Source organism: Amblyraja radiata, chromosome 2 (genome assembly GCF_010909765.2).
Source record: "Amblyraja radiata isolate CabotCenter1 chromosome 2, sAmbRad1.1.pri, whole genome shotgun sequence".
Classification (NCBI taxonomy): Eukaryota; Metazoa; Chordata; class Chondrichthyes; order Rajiformes; family Rajidae; genus Amblyraja; species Amblyraja radiata.
The window spans coordinates 25256624-25274442 of record NC_045957.1 but is presented as its reverse complement, the minus strand read 5'-3'; the positions used below and the strand labels follow the sequence as shown (position 1 = coordinate 25274442).

The following is a 17819-nucleotide window of genomic DNA, read 5'->3' as shown; positions in this document are numbered from 1 at the left end:
CACAAACAATCTTCCTGATATAGTAGTGGCCAGAGGATCTGGGGTGACAGAGGAACTGAAGGAAATCCACATTAGGCAGGAAATGGTGTTGGATAGACTGATGGGACTGACGGCTGATAAATCCCCAGGGCCTGATGGCCTGCATCCCAGGGTACTTAAGGAAGTGGCTCTAGAAATCGTGGATGCATTGGTGATAATTTTCCAATGTTCTATAGACTCAGGATCAGTTCCTGTGGATTGGAGGGTAGCTAATGTTATCCCACTTTTTAAGAAAGGCGGGAGAGAGAAAACAGGGAATTATAGACCAGTTAGCCTGACATCGGTGGTGGGGAAGATGCTGGAGTCAATTATAAAAGATGAGATAGCAAGACATTTGGATAGCAGTAACTGCCGAGTAACCTCAACTGGTCCCTTGGGCGCGCTGTCGGAATTTAAGGATTTGCGGGAAGGGGCTGACATGAGTGAGGGCAGCGAGCAGCAGGAGAGAGGTTTTCAGACGGAGAGCACTGCCACAGGTGAGCGGGGACCGGCAGAAGGGGCTGTCCGGACCCAGCGGCCACTCGCAGCCACCCAAGCTACTTCACACCCCGGCCACAATGGCTCCGTGCCCGGAGTGTCGCAAGTGGATTACAGGCCCCGATCCCCTCCTTCACAAAGCTCCTGCCTTCCCCGCAAATTTACCCCGGGGCAGACTCCCCAAACACTGTGAAAGGAGCTCTTCCCCCCACCCACCCCGGGAAATACGGTATTAAAAAACATAAAGCACCAAGAAATGTACTTACCACATTATCGGTACACAAACTCCATTCTTATCTCTTTGCTTCCTAACATACCCTTCAGATAATGACAATCCATATTTTAAAAACCCTCCAAGAAACTTGCACGGCGCATGCGCAGAAGGCTGCTGCACCTGCGCAGTACAGCAAAGGCAGAATTTCAGCTGCTTTCAGCTCCGCTTGAAATTGACGGCTTCAAGCAGCGCTGACGGCACGCTGACCGATCTCTTAGACAGGCATAATTCTCCCATGCCTTTACTATTTATATTTAATGATTACCATGTCATAGTTTTAGTCAGGGTAGGCAGTGCCTACCTTGCCTACCCTGACGGCACGTACCTGTTGCAGGACTACATGCTGTGGGACATACTGAGAAACATAAGGAGCGCTCTCAGGATTACACACTTTGAGCTATTGCATGTGAAAAAAACTTTCAGACTTATTGTACAAGGAGAAAATGAATTTTAGCTTGAAAACAAATGAATGATAAATCATGTGATGCAAATCTCAATATACTATAGATTAATATGACAAATGTAATAGTTAATGACTGAATTACATTTTTGGAAAACGAAACTGTCACTGACATTCAGATCCTGTGAATGAATAAATAACTAAAAGATTACATATTTAATTAGAACCACAATATAGTGATAGGCCACTCTGCAAAATTTGTTATAATAGCAATATCTTTTAATTCCCTTCTTTATTTAACCCTGTCTGAGTATTTTTGTGTACCTTTCTCTCACACACGTTCATGCAATATCGAATTAAGCTATTTGGCCCATCGAATCCACTCAACTGTTCAATCACAGCTGAACTACAGTATCTTTCCCTCTCAACCCCATTCTCTTGCCTTCTCTCCTTAACCTAAACAAGAACCTATCAATCTCCGCTTTAAAAATACCCAAAGACTTGGCTTCCACAGCTGCCTGGAGCAATGTATTCCACAGATTCACCACCCTCTGGCTCAAGAAATGATCAGGCAACTGAACCATCCTATCACCAACTAAAGAGCGTTCGTGACCGACCACCTACCCTTTTATAGACATACGGACTTACTTTATTCGGATTTTACTGTCCTTTATCTTACACCAAACATTATTCCCTTTACCCTGTATGTAATCATGTATAGTCTTTTCGCAGACTGGATACCATGCAACAAAAAAGCTTTTTGTTTCAAATGTTTCTTTTGCCTTCCAACTCCTGGCTTACCACCCCCCCTCTTTATACAGTCTATGTCCCTTCTACACTTTGTCATTATTCAGGGGGTCAATTCAAAACATCACCAATCCCTTTGTCTCCACAGATGCTGCTTGACCTTCTGAGTTCCTCCAGCAATTTGTACTTTGTTCCACCAGCAGTAGAAAATTGTGTGTAATTATGAATTATTTTCCTTTCCAAAGTCAGCATAAAAAACTTAAATACCGGTTTAGCATTTTGCCCAGTAATTTCAGTTATTCTTTACTCCAGAACATCAATTAAATACATCAGAACAAGCAATAGTTGGTTAGTATTGAAGGTGATTCAGTATTTTAGTGGTACAGTGCCATGCTTTATTCACATCACCTGCATTCTCTTGTGTGGTCAAATCAATGCGGTAGCTCTCGTGTAGCTCCATGTGTAGTTTGTGCCTTTGATTATCAGGCAACATGGGGATTTCTTCAGCCCTGCATTCAGCTCCCTTACTTACAAGTCTTGTCAAAGATAGTGAACAAAAAAGTGGCTGTTAAATTTACAGTAATATTTCCATATTTAAAAGGGAACAAAATACGTGCAACAATTAGTTTGCACATTTAGAATTAGTAATGTGGATTTAGAATTTGTAAATCCAAGTACTCTGAATTCATTTATACTAGAGAAATAAATGGGTCTAAAGCTCAGCAAATCTTCTAGATCCGAAAGTCTGCATTCCAATGTTACAGAGATAGTTGTTGCTTTGGTAATGATCTTCTAACGTTCTCTATATTGTGGAGAGGTCCCAGCACATTGGAATGTAGCAAAGGTAACATCTCTAATTAAGAGAGGAAGAGAACAAAATATGGAAGATAGCCAAGTTAACCTGACCTCAGTAAAATGTTGGAATCAATCACTGAATATGTAAAATATCACATGTAGGAAGGAACTGCAGATGCTGGTTTAAACCAAAGATAGGCACATAGAACTGATGTAACTCAGCAGGGCGTTTTGGGACGAGACGCTTCTTCAGAATGATGTCAGGGGAGAGGGAGCTACATAGATTAAGTGTATGGTGTGAAACCAGTACAAAGGGGATGGCGATGAAGGAAAATGTAGAATAGTACAACAGGATTAGACAGAGTCAAGGGGTCTCGACCTGAAATGTTACATGTCCATGTTCCACAGAGATGCTACCTGACCTGCTCAGTTACTCCAGCACTTTGTGTACTTTTAGGCAGACCCAACATGTTTTTATGAAATACATTTTTGACAAATCAAATACCAGCATGATACACAAGGGAGTATGTAACAAATGAAGCATATCTGGATTTTTAAAAGGCATTTGATAAGGTACCTCTCTTAAAATACAGAAAGTAAGGATTCATAGGATTGGAATAAATATATTTGATGGATGGAGGATTGGCTAAAGGGCAAAAACAATAGGAAATGGATATTCACAATGCTAGAGGGATAGAAGGATCAATCTTAGATACTCATCCAATCGCAATTTATTTTAATGACTTAGAAGAAAGGATAGACTGCAACACATTCAAGTTTGCTCATGGTAAAAAAAGCTAGGTAAAAAAGTTATCTGTGAGGTCTTTGACTATCTACCCTAATTATGTGTCTTATAGTCTTACAAATTTCTTTCAGGTCATCCTTCAGTCTCCGACACTACAGAGAAACCTATCCAAATTTGTCCAACCACCCCTTATAGTGTATAGTCTCTAATCCTGGCAACATCCTGATTAACAAAAAGACACAAAGTTCTAGAGTAATTCAGCAGGTCAGGCAGCATCTCTGCAGAACATGGATAGGTGACGTATCGGATTGCGTCCCAAGGCGGGGAGGGAAAAAAAGTGGCGTTGAGGGGAAGAGGGGAGAGGGGGAGTGGTTAAACAAGTGGGAATTCACAGGCCGGGGATCCACATAGCCCCAGGCCCCACACGTGGTGCGCCAGAGATGGGCCCGGCACTCACTCCGCCATCACACTGCTCGCTCTCCACAACCGGAAGCATGCCACATGGTGTCAGCTCATTGGGTAACATGGTGCAATGGGAGCCTCGGTCCACTATAACCAAAATCCGCTATATAGAGGTCCGTTATTGCGAGGGTCTACTGTATCATTCATTTTTAAATGATTATTGTAAGTGTGCTCCCTCAGATGTCACGAGGCATGTTTTTCAGTCAAATGAACTATATGAGTGAAATGTAATATTGTTTCTGGTCATGAGTGCTGCCTCCAAGGGACTCTGTTGTACTAGTTTAATGATCCTTTATCTGCTTTTGCTGGATCAACGTCATGCTATTCAACTTCATGTAACCATGCACCATTTCTCATTGGTGGGTCAGTGATGGAGAGAGTTAGAAGCTTCAAAACTCCAGGGCATTAACATCTCAAGTTCAAGTTAGTTTATTGTCATGTGTCCCTGATAGGACAATGACATTCTTGCTTTGCTTCAGCACAACAGAACATAGTAGGCATTGACTACAAAACAGATCAGTGTGTCCATATACCATTATACTCGGTTGATTTGTCCTGAATCAGCGCTCCTGATCGGACCTTTCTTGGGCCATGTCCTCTTCTCACTCATACCATTGACCTGAAGTCTCAATTCCCCAGTTTTGGGGACAGCTACATTTCTACAGCTATCGGGTTCGTGAATCAACCCTAAACCTACCTTGACAATGGATCACCATGGACTTGTTTTTTTTCTTCTAATTATAGTTTTGCACTCTCGTTTTTGTGTATTGTCTGAGTATATGTGCCTGTGATGTTGCTGCAAACAAAATCTTTCATTATAGCTGTATCTCACCATACTTATGAATATGACAATCAACTCAACTTGACTTCAATTTGACAAAAGTTTACTATGATACCTTGCAAATAAAAGTAAAAACTTCAAGAATAAAGCAGCTTTTAAACTGACTAATCATGTTTTTTGACATGACTTTTGTGTTATGCTTATAACCACAAATATTTTTTCACATTCATACAAGGTAGACACAACTTTAAAGTTTTGATAAGAGCAAATTAATACATTTGTTTAAAGGGTGACCACTTGCAATACCTTTTGTTTCAAAATGTAACTCCTGTAGTAGGTTACCTTGTAAAAAAATGTTGCTCTGATAGATCACTAGCTGAAAGATTTCTTCGCTTGAAAGTGGTTGGGCTGAACCGTATTTCACGTAGTCTCTTCATGGTAACATTTTGAATGTTCTCATTCTGCAGATCTGTATTGGAAAAAAATTATATTTATGAAAATCAAAAGTAAGAAAGTGCAAATCAATTCATCGTCTGCACCTGTAATGGGCCATATACATCTGGCACTATTTATGTGGCACGTGCACCCACTTAATTATGAGAGGACAACTTTTGATTGTCTGGAGCGTCAGAGGCTGAGGGGAGATCTGACAGTTATATAATTATGAGAGGCACAGATAATGTTTATAAGATCCTTTTCCCAGGGTGGAAATGTCAAATACTAGAGGGTATAACTTTAAGGTGAGAATCAATACCAAGAGGGGGAAATTGTAAAGATGTGCAAGTCAAGTTTATTTTACTCAAAGAAATAAGGGTGGGGTGGGGTGGGGGGGTGGACACAGAAGCAGAAATAACAGTAACGTTTAAATGGCATTTAGACAGACAAATGAATAGTCCCTCGGGAAGTAAAGGATACAGTCCATGTGCAGGCAGAAAGGATTAGTTTGGAAAGGCATCATGGTTAGCATTGGCATCGTGGGGTGCAGGGCCTGTTCCCATGCTGTGCTGTTCTATGTTCTAATTTATCTTTTTGGTTAACATTTAAAATCTTTTGCTTCAAAGTTTAGCATCCCGTGCACTAGCCAGTAAAGTGACTAACCTTTCAGAGGCTTGGTCTGAATATCAGCAGTGCTGCCTTGGTCCCAAATGGTTTGAAAGTCTGGGGTATCTGATTTAATAGGTTTATCAAGTTCAATTGGCTTCATCTGTTCTGCAAAATGAAATCTCTCTGTCACTTCCCAATTATCTTGTGGCACAGCCACGCATGCCAGCAGAGAATCTGCACATTTATTTAAAGTGATCTCCACTTCTTGGTTTTCATGTCCAGTCGGAAATTGAACAGCTTCTTTCATTTCTGAGATCACTATTGTTTCTTCTTTATTTGAACAGGCAGGTTTGTCCTTCTCTTCACCGTCTCTTCCATTGCCCATGTGCAAACTATATATTTCAGCTGATGGAGATGTTTTACTTTTATCGTTTGAGACGACATTTGAGAATGTTACAGATTTTCTCTTTGGTTTATGATTTATACTTGCACTTCTGAACTCTGACCAATGTGCTTCTTGACTTCTGAAGAAACAACCAGAAACAATGTTCATTTTAAGATAATAATATGATACGATACAACATTTCAATGCATTTAAACACTGAGGCATTTAAATCAAATCCCTCATGAAAGCAGCTACTCAAATTAGTCCCTTTCTTTAATTGTCTACACACTGCTACCTGCACTATTTCTATAATAGTCTCTCACTTGCATTACTGACAGTTTCTCATCTCATATTTGTTTGGCCTCTTGTCATCTTCCACTGCCAGTTTCCTGTTCTCCTGCCTCTCAGATCCAATCCTTGTTAAGTTGCTCAAACGTAATTCAATTTAAAAAAAAACCTCTGAGAATGTCCATAAAGCATGTCCATCAAGCAAGTTTTGCAATCTTAGGATGGTCCTAAATACTACTCACCCAGAGTAGTCTTTTACCCAGGGTGGAGAATCGTAAACAAGAGGACTGATGTTTAAACTGAAAGGGGCAAGATTTAATACAAATCTGAGAGGCACCTATTTTTACTTAGTATATGGGTGGGTATATGGAACAAGCTGCCAGACAAGGTAGTTGAGGAAGGTACTATAACAACATTTAAAAGACACTTGGACGGGTACACTTAAAGGTTTCGATGGATATAAGCCAAATGGTTCGAGCTTAGTTTAGGCATCTTGGTTGGTATTGATGAGTTGGGCCAAATGATTGGTGCTGTATGATTCAATGCCACTTAATAATTGCTGATTGGAATTTATCAACTGCTGTAACTAAACAGAACAACCAATCAATTATCTTATTTCCCTTACTATCAGTCTGAGGAAGAGGCCCGAATCGAGAAATCACTTATCTATTTTCTCCACAGATACTGCCAGATCCGCTGTTACTCCAGTACTTTGTGTTTTGCACAGGTTTCCAGCATCTACAGTTTCTTGAGTATATTCGTTTCCCTAAGTGGACCATTTGTCCTGTGTATAGCCACTTCGATCAGTGGAAATAAAGATACTGAACATTTCTAATTTTTGAAAGGAGTGGATTTCTCTTTCATGGCCTGCGATAATTTGCCTACTTGGTCTTTGCTCTGTGATTGGCAGTGAATGTAAATATGACACAATTGTCTAGGGCAGTGCTTCTTAAACAGATGAATGGTTCACCCAAGGGCGAATGAAAGTATTTTGGGGTGATTTAAACTAGAGGGGTGAATGCAGGGTGAATTACTTAATTTATTCAGATATTTATATATTTTGTTCTGTACTTAAAAAAGGCATTGCCATTAAAGTGAGTAAGTAAGTAAGTTAGTAAGCTCTGATTAGTTTTAATGGCAGTGGAGCTGGAAATTTGATGGGGGGTTTTCTGTACCTATGGTTTTCTAATTTCAAAGTAGAAGGATATTTCCCAAATTTACCGCAATATAACATTTAGGGAAGACCAGATGAGCTAGTGGGATCATCAATTTATAAATGGCAACACTGGGGGATCGCCATAGGCAAATGTTGAACTGTAACTTTATTTTGTGGAGCAATTTAGCTACCAAAGTTGATATTTGGTAGGGTATTGTGAGCTTTCGTTAGGGAGAGTTATAAAAAGTTATATTAGTTGGATACCAATATATTAAATCACATACACCATGGTTTTTTGAGCTAGTTTTCCAAGAAAAAACCAGCAGTAATCAAAGCCTAAAAGGGTTGGATGAGGATGAAGCCCAGTAGTGTTTAGACGTTGGAATGTTTTTTTTATCATTCTAATAGAATGATTTTCCAACTCCAGTGGTAATTAAACTTTTTTTTTGCACTTTTAATTTTCGTTACATATTTTTAGGATGCTCAAAAAGTTGAATAAAATAAACACTTAAGAAATTAGTTAATTTATGTTTTTTGCTCATGTGACAAAATAAATTATATATAAATTATACACAAGGGAGAATAAGACAAAAATTACCAAAAAACATAAGAAAATTTAGTCGAGGGTGAATGAAATTTTGTGATAAAGACTCAAGGGTGAATGACATTGAAATAGTTTACAAAGGACTGGTCTAGTGTGTCTACACTGTAAGCACACTGCAAGTGCAAAAAGGGCAAAGAAACAACTTTAAGATATAAAGGGATCTTGTTTCAACTGAGGAGGTTACAGGCAGTTCCAGAGTTAAATAAGATTTCATTTTCTGAGAAATGACCACAGGGTGACTTTTCTGTAAATCGGAAACATCTGTTTTCTGTAGTAACCTATAATAATAACACTATAAGTACACTTGCAATAATTCTTCATTTTATTTGATAATCACTCTGATACTGCCCATTGTTAAATTAATCGGATATATGCTATATATAAAATCATTAATGAATATCATGAAACAGTTTAATATTATTACTAGCTTTAAAATGCCATAAACATATATGGGAGAATTTGCAGAAAGTCATATTTCCTAAATCAAGTCATTTGTAACTAAGAAAGAATCAAAGATATGGATATTTGTGGACAACTGCAGTGAGACGTTAATCTGTGGATATTTGCAGTAAGATTTTGATCTACAATACATCAATAAAGGCTGGATATTTCAGCACCTGTCTTTACATCCTTTATTAATGCAAACTTCACAAAGGATATGGGGCAATCAGGAAACTTAGTACTCACTCTTTTTTAGCTCTGCTTCTTTGGATCCTGTACCCTAAACTTGGTGTTCGTATTTCAGTCACCCTTCTGACTCCAACTTCAAGACCTTCCATTGCTATGTTAGAAACACTTTCTGCAAATGGATAACACAATGAATACCACAGAAGCAAGAGTTTGACATTCAAAAGTTGCACTACTGAAATTGATCCTCAGAGACCTTTCAATTGCTGCTATTTTGGAAACTGTCCTTTTTGCTTGCTAATTTTATTAGCAACTAATTTTATTGTTCTTCAATTTCCTGAAGTATGATAATATTTTTTGTTTCCATACAAAACGTAAAGAGACTATTATGTTATGAAATGAATATAACCACAGGCATGTGCTTATAGAATATTTTTGAAATGGAACCACAGCACTTCCCTTCGCCTTAGGTACTAAACAGACACAATAATGCAGTATAATTTTGTAGAATTAAGAATGAGACCAGGCAAGTCCCAGTCTAACATAAAATATAGATAGCAGAGGGCTTTCAGCCCATAATGTCTGTGTTGACTGTGATGTAACTTCAAACTATTCCCATCTGTCTGCCAATGGTCGATGTCTCTCCATTCAATGTTGTACACGTGCCCGTTTAAATGTCTCTTAAATGTTATCAGCTTTGCTTCCACAACTTCCCCTAGCAGCGCTTTCCAGGCACCCACCACGCTGTGTAAAGAACAAACTTGCCTGAAAATCTCTTTTATACATTTCCCCTCTCACCCTAAAAATGTGCCCTCTAATATTTGATGTTTCCAACCTGGGAAATAACTTGACAATCTATCCTTTGCCAATGTAAGTTTGTCCAACATCTCCTTATAGCTAATACTCTATAAACAAGGCAACAACCTGGTGAATCTCCTCTGTACTATATCCAAGGCCTCCACTTTCTTCCTGTGATGTTGTGACCAGAAATGCACACAGTACTCCAGATGTGGCCTAACCGAAGTTTTACACAATTGCAATGTGACTTCCTGACTTTCATATCAAAACCGTGACTATGTAGGCGAATATTCCGTACATCCACTACCCTCTATCTGAAAAAGTTGCACCTCAGGCTCCTATTAAATCTTTTCTCTCTCACCTCAAATGTATGCCCCCTAGTTCTTGATTCCTTTCTCCTTGAACAAAGAATGTTCATTCACTCTATCTATTCCTCTCATGATATACATCCCAATAAAATCACCTCCGAGAATTCAACCCTCTAAGTAACAAAGTCCCAGCCTGCCCTAGCCTAACCTCTCCCTATTAGCTCAGGTAACATCCTCATAAATCTTCGCTGCACTTCCAGTTGAATGGCATCTTTTCATAGCATGGTGACCAAACCTGAACACAATACTCCAAGTGCGCCTCACCAACATCTTGTACAACTGTAACGTAACATCCCAACCTTTATACTCAATTCCGACTGATGAAGGCCAATATGCCGAAAGTCTTCTTCTCCACTCTATCTACCTGTGATGCCACTTTCAGGGAACCATGTACTTGTACTCCTGGATTCCTCCGCTTACAACGTTCCTCTTGGCCTCACCGTTCACTGTGAAGGGCCTGCCCTGATTAGACTTCCTAAAATATAGCATCTCACACTTAACTGAATTAAACTCCATTAGCCATTCCCCAGCTCACTTGCCCAGCTGATGGAGATCCTGGTGTAATTCTTGATAATGATCGCCACTTTTGACGATACAACCTATTTAGACTTGATGGGCTGAATGGCCTGATTCTGCTCCTATCACTTATGACCTTATGCATAACCTTATTAAAAGCCTTGCTAAGTTTATGGAGACTATGTTTACAACCCTTCCCACAGCAACCTTCTTGGTTATTTCTTCAAAAAACCAAATCAGATTCTTGAGACACATCTCCCACAAATAAAATCATGCTGACTATCCTTGTGGAGTACTACTGGTCACGGACCTCTAGTCAGAATAATGTCCTTCCACCACTACTCTCTGTCTTCCATAGCCAAGCAAATTTTGAATCCTATCTTCCAAGTCTCCATGGATCAGATATGCCTTAATCTTCCAGATTAGAGTACCATTGTCGAAAGCTTTACTCGGGTTCACTGCCCTACTGTCATCATTCATCTACGTCACCTCTTCAATAGACTCAATCAAGCTTGTACGATTACACAAAAGTATGCTGACTATGTCCAATAAATCTATGGCTTTACTTTAGACTTTAGGAATGCAGCGTGGAAACTGGCCCTTCAGCTCAGAGTGAACGCCGACCTCCGATCAACCCATACACTAGCACTAACCTACACACACTAAGGACAATTTTACAGAAGCCAATTAACCTACAAACCCGCACGTCTTTGGAATGTGGGAGGAAACCGATGCACCCGGTGAAAACTCATGCGATCACGCTGTACAAACTGTGTACAGATCGCACTGGTAGTCAGGATCGAACCTGGGTCTCTGGCGGTGTAAGGCAGAAAATCTACCACTGCACCACCCCACAGAGTGCGTTTCCAAATGCAATTAACTTCTATCCCCAAGAACCTTCTCTTATAATTTCCCACCGTTGATGCAAGGCTTACCGTCTTATAAATTTGTCTTGTCCCTATGGTTACTATCCAGTCCTCTCAAAGCTCACCTGTGACCAGAGGATTCAAATATTTCTATCAAGGGCCCTGGAAACTCATCTCTCAATAACCTGGGTTAGATCCTAGATAGGCCCGGGGGATTTATTTATTTTCACATCAAAACACTCAGCAGCTCATTCTTCTTGATATCAATATGCCCTAGAACATCAGCATAACCACCTCCATAATCCCATTATGATCCATGTACTTCCTCTTGGTAAAAGCCTATGCATAGCATAGATCTATTAGTCATTTGGCTTTGGATGGGCAGGTCATGTCCTACAAACTTGATTGAGTTTTTAAAGAGCGATGAAGGTAAGGTAATGGTTGTTATATACGTACTTTATACTCGATTTGAACAAAAGGTCAGTGGAACGAGGTACCCGTCCAACAGATTTTGCTTTATCCGTAATACACCTTGCACATCAAACCCACCATCCTAATAAGCGAGTTCTGCTTACCGAAAAACGCAAGGAATCATGAGATTTGTCATAGGTCATTCGCCATAAAGAAAATGCAAACGGAGGGCTGGCTGAAGAAACTGTGTATAAATTCTTATCTTTATTCATAATTTATGTGTAATAATATATTTAATCTGAAGAACGGGGGTGTCGTGTGGTTACATTATAGGAAAATTAATGTATTCCAGACTGGAACACAACGATGATAGTTTCTGAATCAAATTTCACTATTCTGCTCATTTCAAGGCAATGGAATTCTTCAGCCTCATCTATGAATACGAATGAGCAATGAAATTCTCGATTCCAGAGAGTCTCCCATAAATGATCAACTCCTCATCCCCCCAAAAGAACAGGTAGTGGGAGAGTGGGGTGTAACAGAGAGGGGGGGCAGATGAGAGTGGGAGACAGGGGAGAGCGCACGCCTTGTCCGCAGCCAGGATCGAACCCGGCTCTCCGGCCCCGTAAGCGCTGCCGACGACGGTCCCTGGCCAGAGCAGAGCAGAGCCGGAGCCAGCGCCTCCCCCTCGTGCTGGCTGCAAGCCCGGCCTGACACCTCCGGCCGCCCCCGGACAGGGACTGGACACCCGGAAGGGGACGGGATTGGCCCAGCAGCAACTCAACAGCGCCCACAATGCCGGAGGCCCAACCCCGACCACGGACCCAGATCTCAAGCAGCAGCACGCTCACTCACTGAAGCATAAAGCAATAAAAACGTCAAAATAATCTTAGTTTTTAACAAAGGAACAATAAATACTAATTCATAGTTTGAAAGCAGATTTTCTTACCTAGAAGAATCAAAGCTGGAAAAAAACGGATGAAATGAACGTCTGTATGTACACAGCTCCACTGCTTCCAGCAATGGTTATGCAGAGTGACCTTTGACCTGGGCATGCGCAGTCAGAATACTGAACTCGCTTATTAACCTGGCTCTGCCTCTCCTTCCTTTCAAATTTGCCTGACCAAACCTCTACCTTCTCTTCAATTCCTCCACTTGCTGACCTAGTGCTCGGGTTCCAACCACCCCACCCAGTTAGTTTAAACTCTCGTAAATTGTACCCGAAGCTCTCCCTCCTGCACCAGCTCCTTTGTTACGCATTTAACTATTACTACTATTCAAACTATTTTCCTATTTCTTGCCTCATAACATGTGATACAAGGAGTATTCCTGAGATTGCAATACCAGAGGTCCTGATTTTTTTAACTTTTTGCCTAACTCCTTAAATTCTCATTGTATTACCTTGTCTTTCTTCCTGCCTATATCATGAACTATGACCTCTGGGTGTTCACTTTCCCCTTTAAAAATGTTGTACATGCTCCGGGATATCCTTGACCCTGATACCAGGGAGGCAAATGCCATTCTTGGTTCTTGGGTCCGCCAAAATATTCCAACTGGAATTTAAACTGGAGGTGGTGAAGGGAGGGATTAAGCCAGAAAGGGTATAAAGAACACACACTATAGAATTTAACATAAAACATCCCCACACAGCAGAATCAAAGTTTCCCACTGTGTGGGAAGGCACCAAAGTCAGTCTCTTCCTCCACTGTTCCTCGTGGTCAGGGCCTCCCCAAGCCCTCCGCAGTTGCAGCTACGGGCGGCCCGATGTCCAGGACCGCTCGCCGGGGTGATACAAGTCCGACGTCGGGGCTGTGGGACGTCCTCAGCGGCGTGGACACCAGAGTCGACCCCCTCCTACCGGAGTCGGCGGCTTCCAAAGTCCGCAGGCCGCGCCGGGTGGAGACTGCTGCTGGCGGCCCTCTGCAAGGCGTCCCAGGACTTCCCGATGTTGTTCAGCGCCGCCCGCGTTGGAAGCTCTCCGCACCAGAGCTCCATGATGTTGGCGCAGCGGCCCAACGCTCCGGAGCTCCAAACGGCGACCCAGGTAGGCATCGCCCGCTCCGCGGTGACTCCAGCGCTGCGCCGCCGCTGTAGCAGCCCTGGTCCGGTTCTCGGACCAGGAGTCTCACTCTTGGCCATAGAAATGCCTGTCAGTGTCCCTAATACGATTGTTTGCCTGGACTTTGCTTTACCCTGCTGTACAACATTTCCTCCTGATAGGCCACCCACCAACCCCCAATAGTGTCCAAAGTAGTGTACTTATTTTATAGGGGAAGAGCGACATGAGAATCCTGCACCACCTGTCTTCACCATCTTTCTGACAGAGTTTTGATGCGACCACCTTTCTGAAATTCCTATCTATCATTTTCACATCATTTTATTTCTTGATAAATGCTGAGGTGCTATAGGATGACCAAATTATTATGCTTTTCATCTGTTCAATATTGCATGTTATTCTTCCCTCCTAGTCATACTGTAAATTGGATGAGAAAGATGTTTATATAACGGCTCCATAAATGCAAATATTTATTAAAGGGTAAAAAGCAAATATCAAATTCTACAATGTAATCAACTGATAATTTTACCAAAATAACATATAAGATAGCATGGGAACAGGCCCTACAATCCACAACGTCTGAGCTGAACATAATGCTTATGCACATTCAGGAATGAGAAGCCATGGAATAATAACATTCTACGATTCTAGTTTATACTATTAAAATCTGTGGATAAACATTTTACTAATTAAACTTCAGAATTGTGATTTAATTACTTCTTCTGTAGCTATATCTTGCTAAATTATTAAATATAAGCAGTATCCCTCTTGTAGTAAGAAAACATCTATTATGAAAATGTCAACATTGATTAAGGACATGAGACAAGGTTTCCTCAAAGTTGTCAGCAGTCAAAATTTGTGGACCTATTTGATATGAAATCTGCTGCTCCTCCCATGTAATGGCAAAACTCTTTATTTCAATACAGTGTGAAGGCCGATGGAAGCATTTATTTCCACAATTTCCTGCTAGTCATCAGATCAGAGTGTGCCTTTGCAGTAAAAAGGAACAAATGCAGTTAAGGTGAAGGTTAAATTAGAAGAATCCTGTCTTAGTGAGTGGCAATTTTCTGATTAATAATTTATATTACACCGATGCAAGATGCAACAGAGGTGAACTTCATCAGGGGATGCAGGGAATGGTAGCACAGTGACAGTACTGGGATTGTGCTCTTGGGGAGCATGAAATGGAAAGTATTCACACACTTGGGTTGATTAGAGGCAATGAGCAATCTTCAATAACAATGTCTATGCAACTACAACCAAGCAACTCATGACATTTAATAGCATTACTATCACAGTGATAATCACCACCAAGTCCCAATTGACCAGAAACTTAACTGCACAATCACTGTGGATATAACAACTAGACAGAACTTGATATGGTGTGGGAAGTAAGACACTTCCTAACTCCCCGTAGATTTTTCACCTACATGTTTGGACAAGATTGGGAATTTCCTGGATGAATTATTTGTTTAAAATGCTCATTACGATCTGGAATAATAAACTGGAAGCCACTTTCCAGAGATGCGGCACGTAGCGCTGGTGCCTTGCAACTCCATGAACCCAACCTTTAATCCTGAACTCTAGGGACATACGAGTGAAGTTTGCATCATCTCCCTGTAATCACATAGGTTTCTCCAGTGCATTCTGGTTTTCTGCAGTTCCTTAAGGTTGATGGTTAGATTAATTGATAGTTAAATGATCCCTATTGTGGATAAAACTTCCTGGATGCACCTCACAATATCTACCCTCTATAATCCTCTGGCATTAAGGTTGACCCAGTCAATATTGGTGAAATTTAAGTCGTCCCTGTGGCTTTTGCATCTTCCCATAATCTATCTACATAGTTGTTCCTCCATCCCTTCCTGGCTATTGTAATGCCAAAAGTGTTGCACCATGATAGTAATTATACATTTCTTATTTCCTGAACTCTACCCATATTATCTCCCTGAATGAGCACCCCAAGATGTCCTCTCTAAGTTTGCTGTGACACTCTCCCGAATCAGTAGTGTTTTTTCCTTTAATCAAGTTATACTACACCTACTTTCCATTGAAGTGTATTAATAGTTATAATTCACATGGTGTGATTCAGGAGCCACACTTGAGAAGAGAACTCCCCAGAGTTAGAATAACAATCAGTATCTTTTATTTGTAAGCCCATCTTCACATTGAGAATGGTTCTCCATTGAAAATAGAGAATGTCATTAATGATTCCCTTCAATGTGGGGTTTCTGTATTATTAATAAAGATCTGAAAGGCCTACTCAAATTCAAGTGAGACTCAGATAATGAGAACATTTTAGTTTCAATTTCATTGCATGTTCAATGACCAATTTCATCCAGTGTAGTATATTTTGTCATTTTCTGACAATGTGAAAAACCAAAAGTTAACAAATGCAAACTTACTGCAGAAATTACATTTTATTAGGGGTTCAAAAGTAACACACAGAAGTCAGGAGACACACTTTTTTATGTTCTATATATATCTCAAAAAATTTCCTGCTTACAAAACATACAAGAATGCTTCAAACATTTTATGCTCTTGTTAGAACGCAGACTGTACAAGATACATTACCCAAAATATATTTGAAGGCACAAGTGCGTCAAAGTTAATGTATATTGCACAACTTTGCTTTTGAAAATGCATTACTGTCATGGTTGTACAACTGTTTATTTGAAATACTTATGATTTTTTATGTAATCTGGATTCAAGATATGCAAACTTAACCATGCAAAGATTCACATAGCACTCTGAATGCTGCAGCTTCTCATCTGTAGGTTGATCTTTTTAAAGATGTTATATTATTCATTAAAGTTACAGGTGTTTTTGCGGCTCATCGATACGTAACTGTGTTAATACACGCCACACAAGTTTTAACTGTTCACAGCATGGAGAAAATACACACACATTGAAAAGTCCTACATATCCTGCCCTTAACTTGCATTGCTGGAAGAGATTATAAAGTCAGTTTGAACTTTCCATTTAAAAATAAATTCTACATGTCTGGTGAAGTTAGTAAAGTTTTATTAGATTCAGTTATTATTTCATAGTAAGAATAAAATAAAAAGAATAGGTATTAGTGAATAAACCTTGAACATAATGTCTTATGTAGTAAATGTAGCAACAACTCATTTTACTCTTTCTCTGATATACTTAAAATATCCAATTTTCAAATGAATTAAGATGTATTTAAATTTTGGAAATTTTAATGTCACTTTCTTAATATGACAAAATTAATTAATTAACTGCAAGCATATGGTTTAAAAAATCAGCCAACATATTAAAAGTAGTCTTGCAGCTCTCCTCCAAAGTCATAACCTATTGTTTATAGTCATGTTCAATATTTAATTTACCTTTTGAAGAGTTATCACAAAATAACATACATTGAATCAAGAAATCCATTATTCTTTTGTCAAATATATGCATGTTTCAAAAAAAGTTCTGTTTCTTTCAGATTATATTGTGGATATAACATGTTAACATCCATAAGGATCAATGACACACTCCCTGTCTCTAAAGTAGGTCAGGTAAAATAATAAAGTTACAAAGCTTAGAATTAGTTTCAGAAATATATTTGTTGCCATCTATAATGCCATTAACTTTGTAAAACAGTCTGAGGTTCTGATCTCTCCAAAGACTCAAAGTTAGTGACTGTAGGACAAGTATAAGGATATTCAATGTTAAGCTAAACCATGCTATTCCACATTTAATTATCATAACTTTTTTATATTTATACTCTGATGATTGTTTTCCCCTTATTGCTCCTTCCTGAGAAGTCAGGAGATGACAAATTTCATATTAACTGTATGTTCATTAGCAAGTAATTTCAGGAATAATGTGTATGCCTTGCTCACAGTTTCAGTAATGTTAGAATAAAATTGATTGCATTATGCAACGTGAAATTCTCCTGTTAGACCCATAATCCTCTCATGAGAGGAGTATCTTTACAGTAGAACTGTGATGAAATTGATGCAAAAGTA

At 39.8% G+C, this 17819-nt stretch overlaps 1 protein-coding gene across 4 annotated transcripts in view; it reads right to left on the bottom strand.

Moving 5' to 3' along the window:
* The window catches only part of obscn (obscurin, cytoskeletal calmodulin and titin-interacting RhoGEF), a 435173-nt gene that overhangs the window by 66247 nt on the left and 351107 nt on the right, over positions 1-17819 (bottom strand). For all 4 annotated transcript variants that reach the window (XM_033043588.1, XM_033043597.1, XM_033043606.1 and 1 more), the window contains 4 exons: positions 8885-8996; positions 5819-6288; positions 5063-5189; positions 2346-2473 (listed from right to left, as the gene is read on the bottom strand). In XM_033043588.1, coding sequence (XP_032899479.1) covers positions 2346-2473; positions 5063-5189; positions 5819-6288; positions 8885-8996 — 837 coding nt within the window. The remainder of the gene's footprint in view (positions 1-2345; positions 2474-5062; positions 5190-5818; positions 6289-8884; positions 8997-17819) is intronic.